General features: G+C 51.0%; 2 protein-coding genes and 1 pseudogene across 2 annotated transcripts; 1 reads left to right on the top strand and 2 right to left on the bottom strand.

The window, feature by feature from the left end:
- Window positions 1–74: 74 nt before the first annotated feature.
- On the top strand, window positions 75–11,308 carry TMEM116 (transmembrane protein 116; the record flags this gene model as incomplete). The annotated part of the gene is made up of 10 exons (XM_010156395.1): window positions 75–121; window positions 190–325; window positions 4,108–4,239; window positions 7,404–7,508; window positions 9,014–9,063; window positions 9,496–9,579; window positions 9,661–9,799; window positions 10,317–10,461; window positions 10,576–10,649; window positions 11,108–11,308. Coding segments are annotated over 10 exons (1,113 nt in total), but the record flags the coding sequence as incomplete, so codon positions are not given.
- A 1,012-nt stretch (window positions 11,309–12,320) lies between these two features.
- Window positions 12,321–14,042, bottom strand: LOC104513146 (annotated as a pseudogene).
- A 307-nt stretch (window positions 14,043–14,349) lies between these two features.
- On the bottom strand, window positions 14,350–16,626 carry LOC104513145 (disintegrin and metalloproteinase domain-containing protein 21-like). Its single transcript, XM_010156394.1, has one exon. The coding sequence runs from the start codon at window positions 16,624–16,626 to the stop codon at window positions 14,350–14,352; it is 2,277 nt and encodes a 758-aa protein (XP_010154696.1).
- Window positions 16,627–17,790: the final 1,164 nt, after the last annotated feature.

The following is a 17,790-nucleotide window of genomic DNA, read 5'->3' as shown; positions in this document are numbered from 1 at the left end:
CCCGGCCCCCCAACCCGTGCTGCCCGTGTCCGCGGGGCCGTGCCGTGCTGACCTAGCACCGTCCTTCTCCCCAGGTCTACTCGGCTCTCCAGTGGATACAGTTCACCATGGCCATGCTCAGGTACAACGCGCTGCTAAAACCCCCGTCCCCCGGGATGGAGTTACTATCACAGTGACGATTTTCTCCAGAAAAAGAGAGAAATCGCTTATCCCGGCCAGGCTGATTGTGCTCCTGCTCCAACCTGTGCTTTGTTTTCTCAGTGTTGTAGGTTCCAGTTCAATTATTGCCTACGCCGTCTTTCAAAACGCAGTGCGGTCCCCCGAGGTAAGGTCTGCGCCCCCTCCTCCCTCCCCAGGTCGAGGTGTCGGTTTGGTACCTTGCAGATGGGTCGTGCGTGTAGCAAAGACCCCTGTGGGTCGGGCACCCTGCTAGGAGCAGCTGCAGGTCTCAGGCTTATGTGGTTCAACCTTGTTTACGAGCTTTTGCCAAGAGTTTGGCCTTTTGTCTGTGGTACGAGTTGAAAGGACTAACCTTGAGCTGCACCCAGGCAGGGAGAAGCAGGTTCCTTATCCCCACGCTTTCTGTCACTCCGGGAAAGTCGTCCAGTCGTTCAGACACATCCTGGGAACGTGGATTTTTTAATGTGTCCTCCTCTGTGGGGCAAAATGCTTGGAGGGCTGAGGATCTGTGTACAAAGCTGCTGAAGTTCGGTTGGAGATGCTCCTGCAGGAAATATATTTACAGGTGTCCATCGCCAGGTATTTCCAAGTAGTTTTTCCAGGCAGGTGGACTAGTAAAACTGATACAACTCAAAGCTGCTGTAAAGTTCAGACAAAAGGAGGCCAGGCTGAAAAGCAGTTTATTAGGCAGGGCTGAGCCACAGTGGGTCTTTGGAAGATTCACCCTGGCTGTTCATAGGAGCCATGAACATTTCTGATGCTGAAGCTGTAGGGCTGAGGTCCAAAATTCCCTCGGGGTGGGACTGTCTGCACGTGCATTGCAGATCTGACATGAATCCTGGCAGGTCTTGAGGGCATCCCACGTGCAGTGTCTGGGATCTCTCAGATGTGCTGAGCAGGCGGGCACATGCACAGTCACCATGGAGCTCCATCCCAAGCCTGCCAGGCTTTTGCTATCCACGCACATGTCCGTCCAGGACTTGGCAGAGGCAGTACACAGAGCTGATCTGTGTGAAGCTGGGGTTTGTTTTCCAGGATTTGGAGATATCTGGCAGGCCAGGCTGTGGACCACGCAGATGACAGGTTGCTAGTACGAGCAGAAGGACAGTAGGGCTGGCAGCGATGTTGTAACAAAGCTGCATTTGTACTTCCCTCGTCTTCAATGTTCATGGTACATTGTGGGTTTGATCAGCAGCCCAGAGAAGAGGACTTCTAGGGAATGCAGAGGGTTATCCACAGAGAAGGAAGGCAGGCACGCATCAAGCTAATAAATGACACATCGTTGGATGAAGCAAGGTGGGAAGGAGAACAGGAGTCCAGGTTTGCAGGGAAAATTTGCAGCCCTTACAAGATGCAGGGCAGTCTTGCTCGCAGGCAGCCAGCCTCCTGTGCAAGCTCTGCCCAGGACATCGAGAACGAGCTGCGGAGATCTCCATGCGTTCCCGGGAAGGAATGAAGGCTGGGACTTCACCTTAGTGCTGGGATGGAAAACCTGCCTGAGCATGTGCTGCATAAGGTGCATATCAAAGGCTCCTTCTACCACATCTGCACCTGGACTGCTCCAGACACACTTCTCTCCTGGGGTCCTCCTCTCTGGTATGATACGGACTGGGTTTGGCATGTGTCCTGGTGTGACTCAGCAGCCTCGGCCCCTTTACTTCCATGGCTGGAAGTCTGCATCACTCAGGAGCCCTTGTGCTATTAGTCATATGATGTGGCTGTGGCTTGGGAGCCGCACTCCAGCTGCCTTTAAGCCACACATGGCGCCAGGTCACGGATGGACCCTTCCTGCAGGGAGTCCAGATGTTTTTGCTCAGATTATGTCTGCAAATCCGGGTAGGAGGGATGGATACCAGATGGAGTGACTCCTCTGCATCAGGCTTCCAGTCTCTTGTTCTGCTGCCAGGAGAGATCCGTTGCTGGTGTTTCAAAAGCGGCAAAATCTTCAGTAACTTCCCCATTGCCTCGTCCCCATGTTTCTGCTCTTAAGTGGAAATTTGTAAACAAAGGGGCTGGAAGAGATCCATATCAAAACTTGCCACAAACAGCTTATTCCCTGAGTCATGAGGCGCCACAGTAAAATGTTAAAAATAAACAGTTCTGGAGGCTGGGAGGAGAACAATATTATAAACACTTCCCCTCCTGCCCCCAGCCTAGGAAATCAAATATTACATTGTTTTCTGTCTCTATGGGGTCTATAAAACTCTTCAACCTGAGATAATTCATTCAGAAGAGATGATGGCAAGGAATGAGCAGAGAATTTCCTCTGTCGTGTCAACAGGTTCTGTGCAGGCAGATGTCCCTGGGCAGTGGCCAGACAGAGCTAAATCAACACGTATGCTCCAGCCTGACAGCTCTTCTGAATCATTTTGTCTTTACAGTCCCTTCCTCTAGTTTAGAAATGCCATTTGGGTTTTTTCTTTTCTCTTTTGAAAGGAAGAGCCACGCTTGCCTTTACCTTACCACTATGTCGCCTTTATTTAGGTCTGTGCCAAAATAGCTTCTCAACCAAACAGTGGTGCCTCGCTCCAAGGACACTTGTTGCTGGAGAAAGGAGTCACCTGTTTGATTGCAAAACTGGCTGCTTTGCTTATTTCGAGGCTGTTTGGTTTTAACCTGCCATGCTCGTGAACTGGACGACATCCCCATCCTGTCATGCCTATGACCGCCTGCCGGGGCTTCAATTCTGCACCAGCAAGGAAAAGCCTGGTTAAAAAAAAGGCGTTTGTAAATGCCATGACGTACAAACTACCTCCAGCTATTTAGGTAGCAACAGCAGTTTGATTTACTGTGCTGCTGGGTTGGGTGGTACAAATACGGAACTGGAGGGATAAGGATGTTGGAGGAGAGAAGTCCTGTGGAAGGCAGAGGACCTGCTGCGCTGCTGCATGGCAGTGGGAGCCCAGGAGGACACCGGGTAGATCTCCCTCAAACTGTGGCATAAGGACAGATCTGGTTCAATCAGATCGACCTCACCGCAGATTAGTCTTACTAAGCTCTTTCTCGTTGCTCATGGGAACAAAACAGGTACCACACAACATGATGGGTGGCAAACATTTACTTGAAGGACAGTATTGAGGCAAATCTCACCAAAAGCTCAGTTCCGTGAAAAAAATCTTAAAATCAAGGCCTCCTGAAATGTTTCCAGGCTGTGTTTAGCACTGTAATTTCCTGTAGAGGAAAAAAAAAAGCTATCATTTTCTCTCCAGGATGCTGAAAATTAGGTACCAAAAACTATAATTAAGAATCTAGAGAATTAGACTGCTTTTCCAGAGCGTCTGCTCCCCCACTAACAACGAAAATGTTGGCCAGAATTTTGCACAAATGTTTTCCTACAGTGTTTGCAGTCCTTTTGGCCAGTGCATACAAACTGGAAATGGGCTGGAAACTGCCATTAGAGGAGACGCGACTCTGTTCCAGCAAGATGCTGTGTGCAGCAGAGAGACCAGCAGCTCCCACGGTGAAAATTAATCTGGCATGTAAGATAGATTCAGCCTTAGTCACCAACTGAGATGACACGAAACACATAGGAAAAATGTCTTGTTTCAGCAAGGGTTTGCGTTTACCGGAAGTTTGATTTCTCTATCAGTTGATTTAACAAATAACATAGTTTTTCCCTGCCAACCTGTCCCATTCTGCAAAATTTTAACATGCTGGATCTTGGAAACATTTTCTGTAGGAGTGGATGCTGCTCTTGGATCCTGGGGCATTGCTAGTGGCAGAAAAGGTGATTAGAGCCGGCTGTGTGCATTGAAACAGCTCCTGAGAGCAAGCAGCAGCGTGGCTTTTGTGTGCAAGGAGAGCTTCCCTACCAGAAGGGTTGGGGGATGAAGCGTATCTAGATGAGGGGTAAAGCTGCTGCTGTAGGGGGTCATGGGAGTGTTGTGACCATCGTGCACACCTGCTGACCAATTTCCCTTTTCCCAGGTGCGTCCTCTTTTCTACCTGAGCCTCTCCGACCTACTTCTGGGCATGTGCTGGCTGGCTGGGGCGCTTCTGTATAGCACACCAACCTCCAAGCAGGATCTCATCTGCTATAACCTGCAAGCGGCAGGACAAGTGAGTAGCCTTGGCATCAGCGTTCACGCTGTCACTGTGCACCCTTCGCCATGGTTGACCTCGCTGGTGATCAGAGAGGGGCCCTGGGGGACTGTTGCTAGACAGGCTTTGGCAGAGACTCCCTGCGTAAACTCGACTTCTCTTTGCCCTGGGTGTAAAGCGGAGATAACGATGCTTGGGCTTAGGCGCATCTGGTTTGTGAGAGGCAATGAGGAAGCCAAAGAGAGCATGGGATTTTGTGGTTGCCGCGTTTGGGTTGCTTGTGTAAAGTGAGTAGATGGGGTTTTTAATCTGTTTCCTGTTGGACCCGTGCCAACGATGATGTCTGTGCCTCTCGCACGGCAGCTTTTCTATTCCTCTTCATGCTTCCTCCATCCTGGGCAGGAACAGACGTATTCTGCGATTCGCTTGAGCTCAGACTTACAACATTACTCACATAAATAGCCCTACTCTTGCTGACCTGGCCCTATCCTCTTTCAAACAATCCCAAGGACGCTCAAGGTCTGCTCCGACAGCTCAGGCTCTGTCCCATGGCCCAGTGATTTGGCTGCTTTCCAGCTGATTTCGTGTGCTGGAGACTAATTGGAGTGGAGTGAGTGAGATAGCGTTTTCCTGGCAGTTTGCTTTTGTCTCACTGAGTTGCCATTTCAGCACGAAGCTTTGCAAATCAGTGCTCTTGAAAAACTCTGCAGGATATGGCCAAGCTTTAGCCACATCTGTGCTTAACAGTTGCCTTTCAAAGAACCCACAAAAACGTGGCTGGGAAGAGCAACTGGCTGTCGGGAGCTTTGATGTGTGTTGTGTGGGTTCAGGTAGCTCCCTGGGAGCATGATGGTACCCACAGATGGGAACTGAAACGTCCTGGCCTTTGCCTCAGCCCCACAGGGGACAGTCAGGGTGTACAGGGTGCCTGCCACATCCCCATCTCAGCCACGGGGTCACTGGGCTTCTCTTCTGCATGCCACCAGCAACCAGCAGAGCCGGCTTGTGTCTGGCAAGAGCTGTCACTGCTGTTTGCTCTGGAAGAAATTAAAACAAATGGAGCACTTGCCATGGCAACTGTGCCTGCACAGTGCATGTGACACGGTGCAGGACACCTCCTTACCAAACACCCCAGCAGTGCCCTTGTGTGGTGGGAACACCTTGTGCGTAAGTAGGAGCCAGTAACAGGTTTAACCAGCAGTTTCTGCAGAGCATAAGTGATCTGTAACTGGATGAAATGAGTAAATGTCTCCTGGCCCCATTCTGCCCCTGTTGAGCGGAGAAGTTTTGCAAGGGCTGGATTCCTGGGTGTCTCGTAAACACAGGTGGCTTCTTCACACACCAAGACCTAAAAGGTATAAAATGCACTGAACGACAAGGGTGAGGACAGGCACGGGACTGCTCAGCAGTGGCGTTTGCCGATGGCAGCCCTTGGAGAGACTCACACTGCAGTCCACGTGTCCTGTCCAGGAGCAGGACAGTATTTTGCCATGTTCAGCCTGTTTACCATCACTTTGTCACCAAGGCCTGACGTTGCAGCAGATAGCGCTCCCCTAACATCCATACCGTGTCGTAAAGGAGGATATTGCTCTGTTTCTTGGACTTTCCCTGGTTTAGCCCCAGACTCTTGGTTGACGTTCGATGTAAATACTGCTCCCTTCTGCTGTCCCTTGGCTTTGTTCTCTCCTCCTCCCTGCCTTGCCTATGCGTTACAATAATAAAGTCCAGATTAGAGATTGTGGTTATAATTGCACAATTCCCCCTCAGTCTTCCAGTTCAGTTCCAGTGGCCTAATAATGTCCTGGCAGGCTCTGCTCACACTGGTGAGCACAATGGGGAGCCATGGAAGTGTTATAATGAGGGACTCTCGTATCTCCCCGCCCCTGCTCTATCTCCTCACGGCGAGCGCTGCAGGACCATCCGCAGCCCTGAAGCTGGGGCTCAGGGGAGCAGAAGCCCCTTTGCTTTCTGCTGGCAACGTCACAAGTGGCTTTTGGTTCTCTCTTCCAAAAAAAGGAGGCAGTGCTGACATTTTGTGAGCCTCTCTGAGGCATTCTGAAGTACAAGAGAACGACCTTTGTGGACTGTTTTGATGACCTTTCCTGGGAGTAAATGAAGAAGGGCAACAAACCCTCATTAAATCTCGTCTAATGAGCTGGAAAGTCACTGTAATGTTCCTGCTGCAGTGTAGCAGCCCCTTGGACTCGCCTTCCTGAGTCAGCCAAGAGTGTTTTCAACCTCAGTTGAGGAGACCAAGTTTATTTAGTGACTACTTTCCCGGGCTTACATGATACCCGAGCAGCAAACCAAAGCTCCTTGGCAAAGGATAACAAATCCAGAGAAGAAATTCACTTATCCAGCCCTTCCTCTTTGCTTTTGCCACTGCAGCATGTGTTTCCTGTAACAAACACAGCACATGCATATATATAGTATGATTAGGCAGCACTGTTTATACTTGACTGCAGGGAGCAGCCAGGCATGAAGCATTCAGGAACAAATGCAAGAATGATTTAGAGTTTCTTACAGGAAATTTTAGATATTGGGTCTCATCTCAAGCTGGAATCAGGGCTGTGAACCTCTCCGTGAGAAACAGTGTTCTGTATCTTTTCTTTCCTCCTTTTACCCATGGAGAGAAAAGGGCTCTTGGATGTTAATTCAGGCTTAGTGCAGATATTCTCTGCCCTCCACTTTCCTCTTTAAATATACTATTGTTTTCTGTTTCCGTGAATTCATTGTGTAGTGAGTTCACCATGGGAGAAGCAAATCTAAGTGCCACATCTGTGTTGTGTTTCCTAATGGATGTAGCATAGAGAGGGTCAAAGTGCTTCTGAACCCTTTGTTGCCAGGATTTGGACCAAAAAATGAGCCAGATCATAGATTTGTATTTTTAAGAGCCTGCTGTCCTTAGTTCTCCTGTCCCTGGTTTGGGGCCAAAGCGAAGCTTCCTTTGGCAGTCTCAGGTGGGAATCCTCTACCTGGCTCTTCCCAGTTGGTGTCCCACTGCAACCCAGTAGACATGAGCACAGGGGCTGTGCAGGGACCCTCGCCTTTGGCAGACCACTATGCTGTTTAACGTCCTGCCTCTGGCACATGGGCTTTGGGTTGGGTTCATCAGCGATGATTAGAAGTGCTACAGGAACTATTATGATAAGACTGAAATACTGTCTGTTTGTATTTCTCAGATATTCTACGTGGCCTCTTTTCTATACACTGTCAACTACACCTGGCACCTGTACATGGACCTAAAGACGAAATACAATCAAAACCTTCACAGGATGCCCCCCCAGGTGAGTAGGACTGTCACGCAACAACTGTTAGGTCCCAAGGTCTAACTGGGGGGTTGTAGTGGGGTTTAGGGGGTGAGTACACAACAGTACAGCTCACCACGAGGACTTTGAAGGCCCTTCTGCCCCACGGCTGCATGGCGTGACGTATCTTGTCCGCTGAGGTCAGCAGAGTTACAGCTAGGTCTGCTGTAGGGTCTCAGTGAAAGACTAGGCTTGCAAGAGCAAAGCAGGCGAAGCCAGTGCAGTGCACGTTGCAGAGCAGGGAAAGCTTAGAAGTGGGTATTGGTGAAGTTCTTCTCCAGTTAAAGAACAGCAGTTTGCACCGGCTGAGTAACTGGTTTATTGCCATCACTGCCTTCTGCCAGTGCACAGCAGAGGAGACAGGAAAGCAGGGAGTGCCTGGACAGCCTGGAGCTGAGAACTGACAATTTCTGTCCTTCCCAGGTGTCCTACAGTGTTTGAGAGTGTTAGTAAGTATTGTAAGAGTTTGAGATGGGTGTGACGGAAGTGAGCTAGTGATAAAAGGCTCTCTGAACAGTGGCCAGTCCTCACTTCATCATCACTGGCCTTTACAAAAGCCTTCTGGGGAAGCAGCGTAATCGCTGGGAACTGAGGGACAAGGACGTAGTACTCAGAAAAATACCCTCTGCGTTGCAGGCTAAACAAACACTTCACATATCGCATGACCAAAATCTCTCCTTGCAGTTGCTTTGTTCCTCACGCCTGGCTTAACAGTGAGACACCACCATCGCTGTAACCGGTGTGTTGCTCCTGTTGTATTGCTGCAAGACGACAGATTTCTTATGCAGCTCTTCCCGTTGAGCCCAGCATCCCCATTTTCATATATACCCTTTCTCTTCCCAGAGATTGCCAGGCACAGCAAACTTTGCATTCCAGATATTCCACCTGTCAGTTCGGGAGCAGGCTGGGTAGATCAGTCTGTATTTCAAGGGCTCTTGTCCATAGGGTTTGCATTCACTTGTAGGACTGATTTCTTTCTTGCTGGATTCCCATTCAAAACACACCTACCATCTTTCCCCACCACTACAGGATTGTCATAGCTGGTGTGTACAGCTACCAAAGTACATTTCCTGGTGATCAGATCCCAGGATACTCCAAATTACCTATATTTCTTCAGCAGAACATGAACTTTCTGAGGTATAGGGCCAGGTTAAGTGAACAAGCAGTACAAAAAATGAGTAGGTTACACCAGAGAGCTCATCAAGTGTCTGCTCCTTGTCCAGTTCCAAGTTCCCTTCTCAAATCCTCTAGTCCTGGATAATAAGGCAGTAAGCAGGCGGAAGCATCGGTTGTTTCTGTTGCAAAGCAGCACAGACTGAACTCGGTGCTGTTGATTCAGTGCAGAGTGGAAACAAACATTTGCTCTGGGGCTTAATCAGCATTTGAAGAACCCTCAGTTGCTGAAGTGCTCCCTGGGAGCTGGCTCCTGTGGACCAGTGGCTGTACGGAAACGAACATTTAATCAAGCTCTTTGGACTTTGCAGGTTGTAGGTTATGCGAGTTGCATTGGCCGAATAGCCACGATCTCATCCAGGTAAGATCTAATTCTCTCTGGCAGGATGATGTGGTTTTGGTAAACTGTAGTCTGCTGATCTCTGCTTCCTACTTATTCTGAAGCAAGTTTTACTAAAACCTGTATTTGCCAGGTAGCTCATCGGAACAGCAGAGTGACCTAACAAACGCAGAGCAAGAGACTCTGGATGTAAGGGCCTTTCTCCAGCCAAGTTAGTTATAACTATACTAACTATGTGTAGTTTATCAGAAAGTGCTCCCTTTTTCCAGTGCATTGTCTGCAAGAATGAAAGTACAGAAATTAATAAAGCTGGTAAAATACTCTTCCAGAGTAGTGTTGATAAAACCAATTTTTAAGTCCTCTATAGTGAAGGACTAAAACACAGGTAGTGTTTGGCTGGGGATGGGGGCAGTGCAGTAACTAATAACTTGCTGTTGTCCTGTCTCCTCCCAGCCTGATCCCTTTCCTTCTCATGGTGCCAGTGTTTTGCCTGGGCAACAGCAGTAATTGCTACCAGAACTTCAGCCAGAAGCATGGGTAAGCTTCACGCATCCCTGAAACAGCCCCACTGCTTATGAGTCACGGCAGGAGCTCAGCCTGTTCCCTCTCTCCCCACAGCTGTCTTTTGATGCACACGGAAATAGCCGTGCCCACCAACGAGCCGCAAACCCTGAGTGGCTCTGTTTGCCGTGCGATGCATTTCTATGGCATTGGGGTCTTCCTCATTTCCTTTCTGATCAGCTTCATAGCCATTCTGGTAAGAAACGTAGTCCATGAGCACTAGCTATTGCACCCAGATGATCAGTGTGAGAAGATTTTCCCCTTTTCATCTTTACAGCTTTGCTTGGAAGGTACCAGAGGCCAGGCAATGCCAAGGGAAGAACTGTGTGGTTGTTTCCCTTTCGGAAGGGGTGGGGGGTCCAGGGCGGGGAGACAACACCATTGTGCCACCGTATGAATCCATTTGGAGTCCTGTGTTCTGTCAACCCACCCCAAAAGGGATTTAGTAGGTAGAGGAGGCTCAGAGCACGGCAGCAGAGATCACCTACTGTGTGGGCCAACAAGAGCCCAAATTCAGAGTCTTAAGTTCAGAAAAGGTCCCGTACAAAGCAACGGCTCTCCCCTGAGGAGCACACTGTTGCCTGAAAAGGTTTGATAGATTGAATTGAGGTTTTGGCTAAAAAAACCCACGGGGTACGCTGTGCTAGATGCACAAGCCAGATCAGAACATGTGCACGAAGTGCAAACAACGATGTACGCTTGTTCTTTTTTAGGTTGTACTCAGTCAAGCCCGAGGCTTGTACAAGAGGTTCGTAAACTCCACAGGATTCCTGGGGGATCAGCAATGGGCCATGATTAAGATGGTGGAACAACGAGTGGTCTTTTACCCCATCGCATTCTTCTGCTGCTGGGCCCCAGGTTAGCAGGGAGCGGAGTTATTTTCACAACAGTCTCCTACAACATAGCACCTGGCAATGAAACTCCAAAGAGGTGGGGTTAAAGCAATACCCTCTTGTCCATCCCTTTTCACAGCTGTCCTGCTTGGAATACTGAAGCTGACAGTGTCAACAAACAGCAAAATCTACATGGCTCTTCTGATTCTGCAGGTAAACATCTTCCTCTGCAACCTCCTGTGTTTAATCTCTGCTAGACAAAGCATGGTTGTAGCCACCAAGCTCGTAAGTGGTTGATTTATGCTTTTGGTTGGCAAAGATCTTTTGTGGTTGTTTAATGTTTTTCACGGGCTTGAAAAGGTCTCAGTAATCAAAATCACAGCACCATGGAAATTGTAGAAAATAGGACTAGAAGGGATCCCCAGAAATCAGTTTGTTTATTCCCTTTCTAAGAAAGTCTCCAAGTGCAGTTGCTCCACGACACTTGTCCGGCTGCTCGATGTGCCTGAGGCAGCATTTAGCAAAGATAATTAAAATAACCGTGAGATTCCTGTATCACGTGGGGGTGCAGATAGATAAAACCATGCTGGAGGTGGGAGGCTTGACAGCCTGTGGTAGGGAGCAGTGCTGGCTGTCGGGTGAGCCCTGATCTCCTCTGTGCTCTCTCCCAGGCTCTGACAGCAGCTTCCCAGGGCCTTCTGAACTGCATCGTGTACGGCTGGACACAGCACGTCTTCCTCTCCCTCAAACGCAACGCCTGCCGCGACGTCGACACCCAGACTCCTCTCTTGCGCTCCCAGAAGAAGTTCTACGCCAGCACGCTCCCCGCCAGTCCGCCGGATGCAGAGGGGTCCACATCCACCCTGCTCTGATGAATCCCTGCGCCGAAGGAGGACAGACAGCGTCCCAGCGAGACCTCATCGTGTTTTAGCAGGGCCAGGCAGACCTGGCGCTGGCTGCCTGGGGCGAACTGTCCTGCCGGCGGTGAAGTTAGCTGTAGTGCTGGAGGAGCCTGGGCAGAGCTGTCGGACAGACACTGGCAGTGAAGGTAGTTATTTATTTTGCAGGTTTCTATGGATTGTAAATGGATTCTTTAAACGAGGTAAATCTTTAGTATAGACCTTCTCCTTATGGAAGTATCTCCAGAAATGCAGCAAATGATATGTTAACAGCTCAGAGATCTGGTACAGTTCCTTTGAGGGTAGGTGGCCAAAGGATGTTTTACTTCTCTAAGTATTTGCCCGTACAAATTAACAGTAAAGCAAAAGGTGAATATTTTTCAATCTCTGGCTCTTAATTCACTATAAGAATAAGAACACCTATGGTGCTAACAGCCAACAGCAAGGAATGAAAGATTACAAGGTAGCATAAAAAAAAACCAAAAAACAACGCTCGCTTCTGTGCCTCGACTCGTTTCACATTTCCCTTCTGTTCTTCGTGCCAACTCCTGGTCAGCTACAGCACCCAGAAACATTAACTTCTTCTGCCCAGTGGAGCTCCTCTCCTCAACCAGGTGAGCAGGACTTTGGATGAATGGGTCTGTGCTCTTCTAGAGGCTCAAGTGAATTATTTACTAAGGTGCCACTGTTCTACAGAAAATAAAACAGATCTTTAGCCGTGTGGAAAATAACAAACTTTTACACTATTTTCTAACAGCTTCACCTTTCGGTCCAACCAAACTTATTTACATAGTAGGTAATACGAGAGGAGGAAATACTCAAGTTCTGTGTAATTAACTTTTGTGCAGTTTACACAGTTACATCGTGTCAGTCGCTTTCTGCAAAATCTCCTGGGACAAACGGTCCAGCTTCAGGGGCGAACGCGCAGGGCCCGCAGTCCTTTCCAGACCTCAGTGTGTGGGTTTCCCAAGGCTTTCATGTTTTTTTAAACATGCTCCTCCTCTTTTTCCACACTCTGCTCCTCATCTGCAGGAGTCTCACTTCTCTCTGTGGCTAAACTTGTCCTGAAAAATGCAGCTATTGCCCTTCTGTATTTGGTTCCAGCAATGAGGAGAGCAAGCAGAATGAGGGCAATGGGAACTGTGATCCCAATTACCGTCCCAAACACCTTGCTTTGGACAACCTCCAGCATGGACATCATGAGAGGCGGTGGAGGGCCGCTGTCCACGCTCCCTCCCAGGCCGTGGAACTGGCCGTCCGGAGGAGCCCAGCCAGCTTCACAGTGGCAGTATCCAAGGTTGTTGCAAACCCCTTTCCCGCCACACAAAACTTTCCCATCACACTTGGAACTGACTGTGGTGTCTGTGCATGCCTTGTTAATACAATACAGATCTTTCTTGGCTCACATCTGGTGCCATCAAGCCCTCCTCCGATATCAGGTGTATCGATGCTGGCATGGTAAGCTGTGCCCCAGCACCAGTTCTCGGGCCCAGGTGTCTGAATGATGGTTTCAGACCCCTCCAGAACAGGTATCCTCTTCACACTGACACTCTGCTGCCTTCCACACAGAGCAGTTTGGGGTTTACATCCCACAAAAGCAATTTCGGTCCCATCGCCGCCGCAGTTGCCAAATCGATCCCCTTTGGTGTTCTGCTTTTTTTCTGGAGCACCCCGAGCTCCCTTCCCGAAGACTTTTCAGCACAGGTTGTCGTAGGTCGCGCATTTCCCGCGGTAGCAGTAGCCGTCGTCGCTGCACGGCGTCCCATCGTGCACGTGCACATCCTCTGGGCACCACTCGGAAGTCCCATTGCAATATTCAGGCAAGTCGCACTCGCCCGCTGCTGACCTGCACGTGTGTCCTGCGGCACAGAAGCGGCATTTCAGGCAGCATTGCCCAGCGGAGCAGACAGCCATGAGACAGCCCATGGCTTCAACCTGCAGCGTTGGTGACAGCAGAGATTGCGTCGGCAGTCCTGCGGCCCCCGCAGTCACACCGCTCTCCCTCATCGATCACCTCGTTGCCACAATGCTTAAAACAGAAGATCCCGTGGGGCTCTGGGAGGTTGCGCGGGCGCTCGCCGTCCCCTCTGGCAGGGAGGTGTGAATAGCTCTGCCGGCTGCAGTCGCTGAAAGCCTCGGTGCCACCGAGCGACTCTCCCGCATGGAGCGCTTGGTGGCTTCCCCGCACACACACTCCTTTTCGTCGTGCTCCATCCCCAGGCTGTGTCCCAGCTCTGGAGTAAAAATGAGTGAAAAGGCTATGGCGTCTCCCCGTGTGTGCGATACAAGGCCTGACCGATAGCCCGGGTGGCAGATGCTACCTACGTATGCCAGCCCAGCGATCAGTCCAAAGTCCACGTGAGTAAATAAACGTGCAATGTCCTAGTCCATCCTCTGAGAAAGATCCCTAAATAGGGAAATCCCCAGTCATTAAAATTTTTAAGAACTACTTCTACATCCTGGCTGTACCAGATGAAGTTGCTGTGTGCCCAGATCTCCAGCCCGATCAGGCAGATACGAATCTTCAGAGGATAACAGTGTGTTTCGGATAAATTGATCTGGTCTGCAACCAGAAGCATCATGGAGTCTCATTGCTCCCTTGGGAGGAAAACAGATAGTGGTCCACCACGACAAATGTCTCAACATACTTGGTGTGCTTCAGTCTCTGAGACAAGCCAGGCTTTCCTAAGGCTGTTTTAGCACCCATCCCACCCAGTTGCTTTTGGAGCACCTCATCCCTCAATCCGCACCTCAAGGGCTCCTTGCTCAGCCTGTCAGTGTAACCACCAGGCACATTTTAAATTAACTCCAGTGCCTTTTTTTTGGTCAATGACTTTTTCTTCCTCCTACAGAGTGAGATTGAGTGAAACAAGTTCATTTTGCTATTCTACAGAATAAAAACTAGGTCCTCTAACTCTACACTTGCATCTAGATCAACTCTAAATCCGTGCACTGCAGCCGGAGTCTGAATATAGACACTGAGTCCAGCTTTTCCACTGCTGCCACGAGGAGTCCTACAGAGGGGAGCTTTGATCCTCAGCTGGTTTTGAGCCGTCTTCTTCCGCCTGGTCCTTCGCGTGTTCCTCGGGAGGCCGTTCTCTAGCTCCAAAGCAGCCGATGAGTCTGGTCACTGCTCGGGTTACTCTGAGCTTGCTCACCTGCACAATGATAAGTGCTGTGAGCGCCAGAACAGCAGCAGTTATTACATTAGTCACGATGATGAACCCCAAAAGCCCCTTTTTAGTGACCGGTGCAGGCCCGCTGTCAATGCTTCCCCCAAAGCCAGTGAACTGGCAGTAGGGAGGTGCCCAGCCGTTGTCACAGTGGCAGTTTCCTCTCGTGTTGCAGATGCCCTTTCCTCCGCACGTTCTCTTGGCAGAACAGCGGGATGGCAAGTACTTCTCCTGGGAAACACACGTCCGATTAACGCAGATCTTCTTCTCCCCGCACCGCGTGCCATCCTTAACGGCGCCAGGGTCCAGAACGTCCGCGCCCAAGTGGTAGTCTGTGCCCCAACACCAGCTGTCACCCACCGGCGTCTGGATGATGGTGGTGTGATCGTCCAGCTGCGGGAGACGTCCCACGTTCGTGCACTGCACCCTCCCGCACAGGACGCTGTCTGGCTCGCATTTCTGAAAGTTGATGTCTGCCCCATCTCCCCAGCAATGGCCAAACCGATCCCCTTTCGTGTTCACCTCCTGGAAACAGGGGAGCGGAGCAGGCTTTGCTTCCTTGCCAAAGATACTCACGCACTGCAGCGTGGGCGATCGGCATTTGCCTGAGTAACAGTACCCGTCCTCGGCGCACACAGTCCCATCTTGCTTGGCCACGTCTCCCGGGCAGTGCTCAGACGTCCCGTTGCAATATTCGGGCAGGTCACACAGGTCGGTGCTCCTCCTGCACACTTCTCCTTCTGGAAGGAGCTTGCAATTCTTACAGCAGCCTCCAGAAGCGCAAATGGCTCCTCCTCTTTTTTGACAGGTATTGTCACAACAAAGGTCCAATTTACATTGTGCTTCTGAGCCGCAGTCGCACTCTTCCCCATCCTCCAGGACGCCGTTCCCGCAGTGCTGCAGTGCAAACGGCGTTACCAGTTCTGGGGCGTTATTAAGGCAGAATCCCTGCCCTGAGGCTATAAAATCCAAGTAGTTCTTTTTGCTGCAGTTGCTGAATTGATAGTTCACTGTGCCCTGTGTGCTCATGATGCACTTAGCGGTGTTTCCGCACCTGCAGAACCTGTCATCGTGCTCCATGCCAAGGACGTGCCCCAGCGCACGGGCGAGGTGGACAGCGGTGTCCACGTAGGGCTGTTTTGCAAACAATACGACAGCAGAGGCAGGTTTGCTAGAGCAAGCGCTGGCAAAGTCGGATTTGCCACCCACGTGCAGTGCTCTTGTGCCGTGGGTAAAGTCCATGGAGGCAAACAGACACCCCACGTCGTGCCTGGCGCGCATGAGGCTTCGCTGCTCCCGCCAGAGATTAAAATGATGAAGGACCTCGGTTATGTTTGGGGTAACGCTGATAAGGTTCTTCTCCACCCAAACCTCTAGTGCAGTTATCAAAACACGAAGGTGGAAAGAATAAAACAGCCCGTCCACCAGATTGATTATTTCCATCACCTCCAGTGTCACTTTAGTCATGCTTCTGCCAAAGGTGTCAAACCCTTCCTTGTCCACCACGACAAGGAGCTCCAAATACCGTGTGTGCCCGCGGGGCCGGAACTGCCCCGCTGCTCTACCGGAATCTGGAAATCGCTCACCTTCCTTGGGCATTTTGTACATCACCGTTCCCGGAACCGTCTCCTCTCTCTGCAACAGAAGATGCTCAGCCATGGTGGAAGCTGCCAGGGGCTCGATGCTGTAGCTCGAGTTTCCAATCTGCAGCAGTCCTCTGAGCCCGGAGCAGGTAGTCAGGGTCACTGCGGAGTCCCGGAGGCCTTCCACGTAGCCGTGGTAATAGCAGTCTGCTGGCACGTGCGGCTGCTGGGCCACGATTTCCCCTTGGGAGTCACGAGTGAACACGGGCAAGTTTTTTATCACAAAGTCCTTCGGCCTGAGGTGAATCGTGTAATTCACCCCCTGAATGCTGATGATATAGGACACGGCGTCCTGGCTGGCTTTCCCCGCCTTGGGGCCAAGCTTCCTTGGAATGACTACCTCATAGGTGCTGTAGCCCCAGGAAGGCTGGGGGCTGCAGTGTGTGCAGGGCAGCAGGAAAGGGAGGCCCAGTCCGAGGAGGAGAAGCCCTCTGCCCACTAGGGAACATCTGGACCGTGTCCAGCTTGGAGCCATGGTCACTGCCTCCCAGGCTGGAGGAAAGAGGAAAACGTGGGCGATGCGACACCAGAAAACCCACCTTTACCTCAGGAGGGCACCTTCCCTCAGGGCCTGTCCTCCCCGCTCGGCCTGCTCGCCACCTGCTCCCTTCACCCAACGTGCCTTTTCCTAGCTCCTCCTCGGCTACCTGCCCAGGGGCACGCAGGACACGCCGGGAGCCAGCCAGCCCGCCATCCAACCACAGCGGAGCGAGGAGCGCAGGCACGGCCCGGGCGGGAAGCTGGGGGAGAGCCGCTCTTGGGGCTGGAACAGAAGGGCCCAACAGACAACTGTTTCTCCAGCCCCCTCCAACCGTAACGATTCCCCGGGGGCGGGATCCACGCGCCGGGCACTGGCACAGCCAGGAGCGAGCAGCACATTAAATACACCCCATCTCATCGCCGAGCCTGCTGCGCCCCGCTCGGGCTGACCCTGTTTGCCGAGCGTGAGGAGCCAGCTGCCGCTGCAGCAATTTGTTTAAAAGGGGATTAAGCACTGGCAAGAAGGAAGCAGCAGGGGATTACCAGGGAAACAACGATCTGGCTGCTACTGGGCCCTGCCTTCCGTACCCTCACGGGGCTCCTCACCCCGCCCGGCGCATCGCTGCGTGTTCTCGCTGTCTCGGGGAGTTTCCTTGCTGGAGAGGGGAGAGGTGTCTTCGGGGCACACGTCCTCCTCCCACCCCTGGGGTGTCCGACAGTCACTATCCAACACACCAACTCCTGGAGGTACCCAGCAGATGGACGTTAACCCTTACAAAGAAGGTGGCCTGGGACAATCCTCCCACCGCCTCCTTTCAGTGCCGCGCTCGTTCCCAGACGCTCGTGGGACAAGGGCTGGTGGCCGTCAATAAGCCAAACGCTCAAGGAGAGTATTTTCATATTCTCCCTTCCCTGACTACAGGAAAAATCCTACAGCCCCCAGGGGATTAACCCAGAGCACCAGGCAGGGCCTGCTGCCATCTAATGGAAAGCTGCGCTGGGAAGAGGCAATTCCAGGAACCAAACAAAGGCAGCCGGTAACTGTTTAGTAAAATCATTTATATACACCAAAGCATAGTATTTACAGTATAATACTGATCCAAAATAAACATGTTACAGGTAACACTGGAGAGGAGAAATGAAAAAACATTTTAACACT

Source organism: Eurypyga helias, unplaced genomic scaffold (genome assembly GCF_000690775.1).
Source record: "Eurypyga helias isolate BGI_N326 unplaced genomic scaffold, ASM69077v1 scaffold44717, whole genome shotgun sequence".
In the NCBI taxonomy this organism is placed as follows: domain Eukaryota; kingdom Metazoa; phylum Chordata; class Aves; order Eurypygiformes; family Eurypygidae; genus Eurypyga; species Eurypyga helias.
The sequence above is the reverse complement of the archived record's forward strand: the minus strand, read 5'-3'. Positions and strand labels throughout refer to the sequence as shown.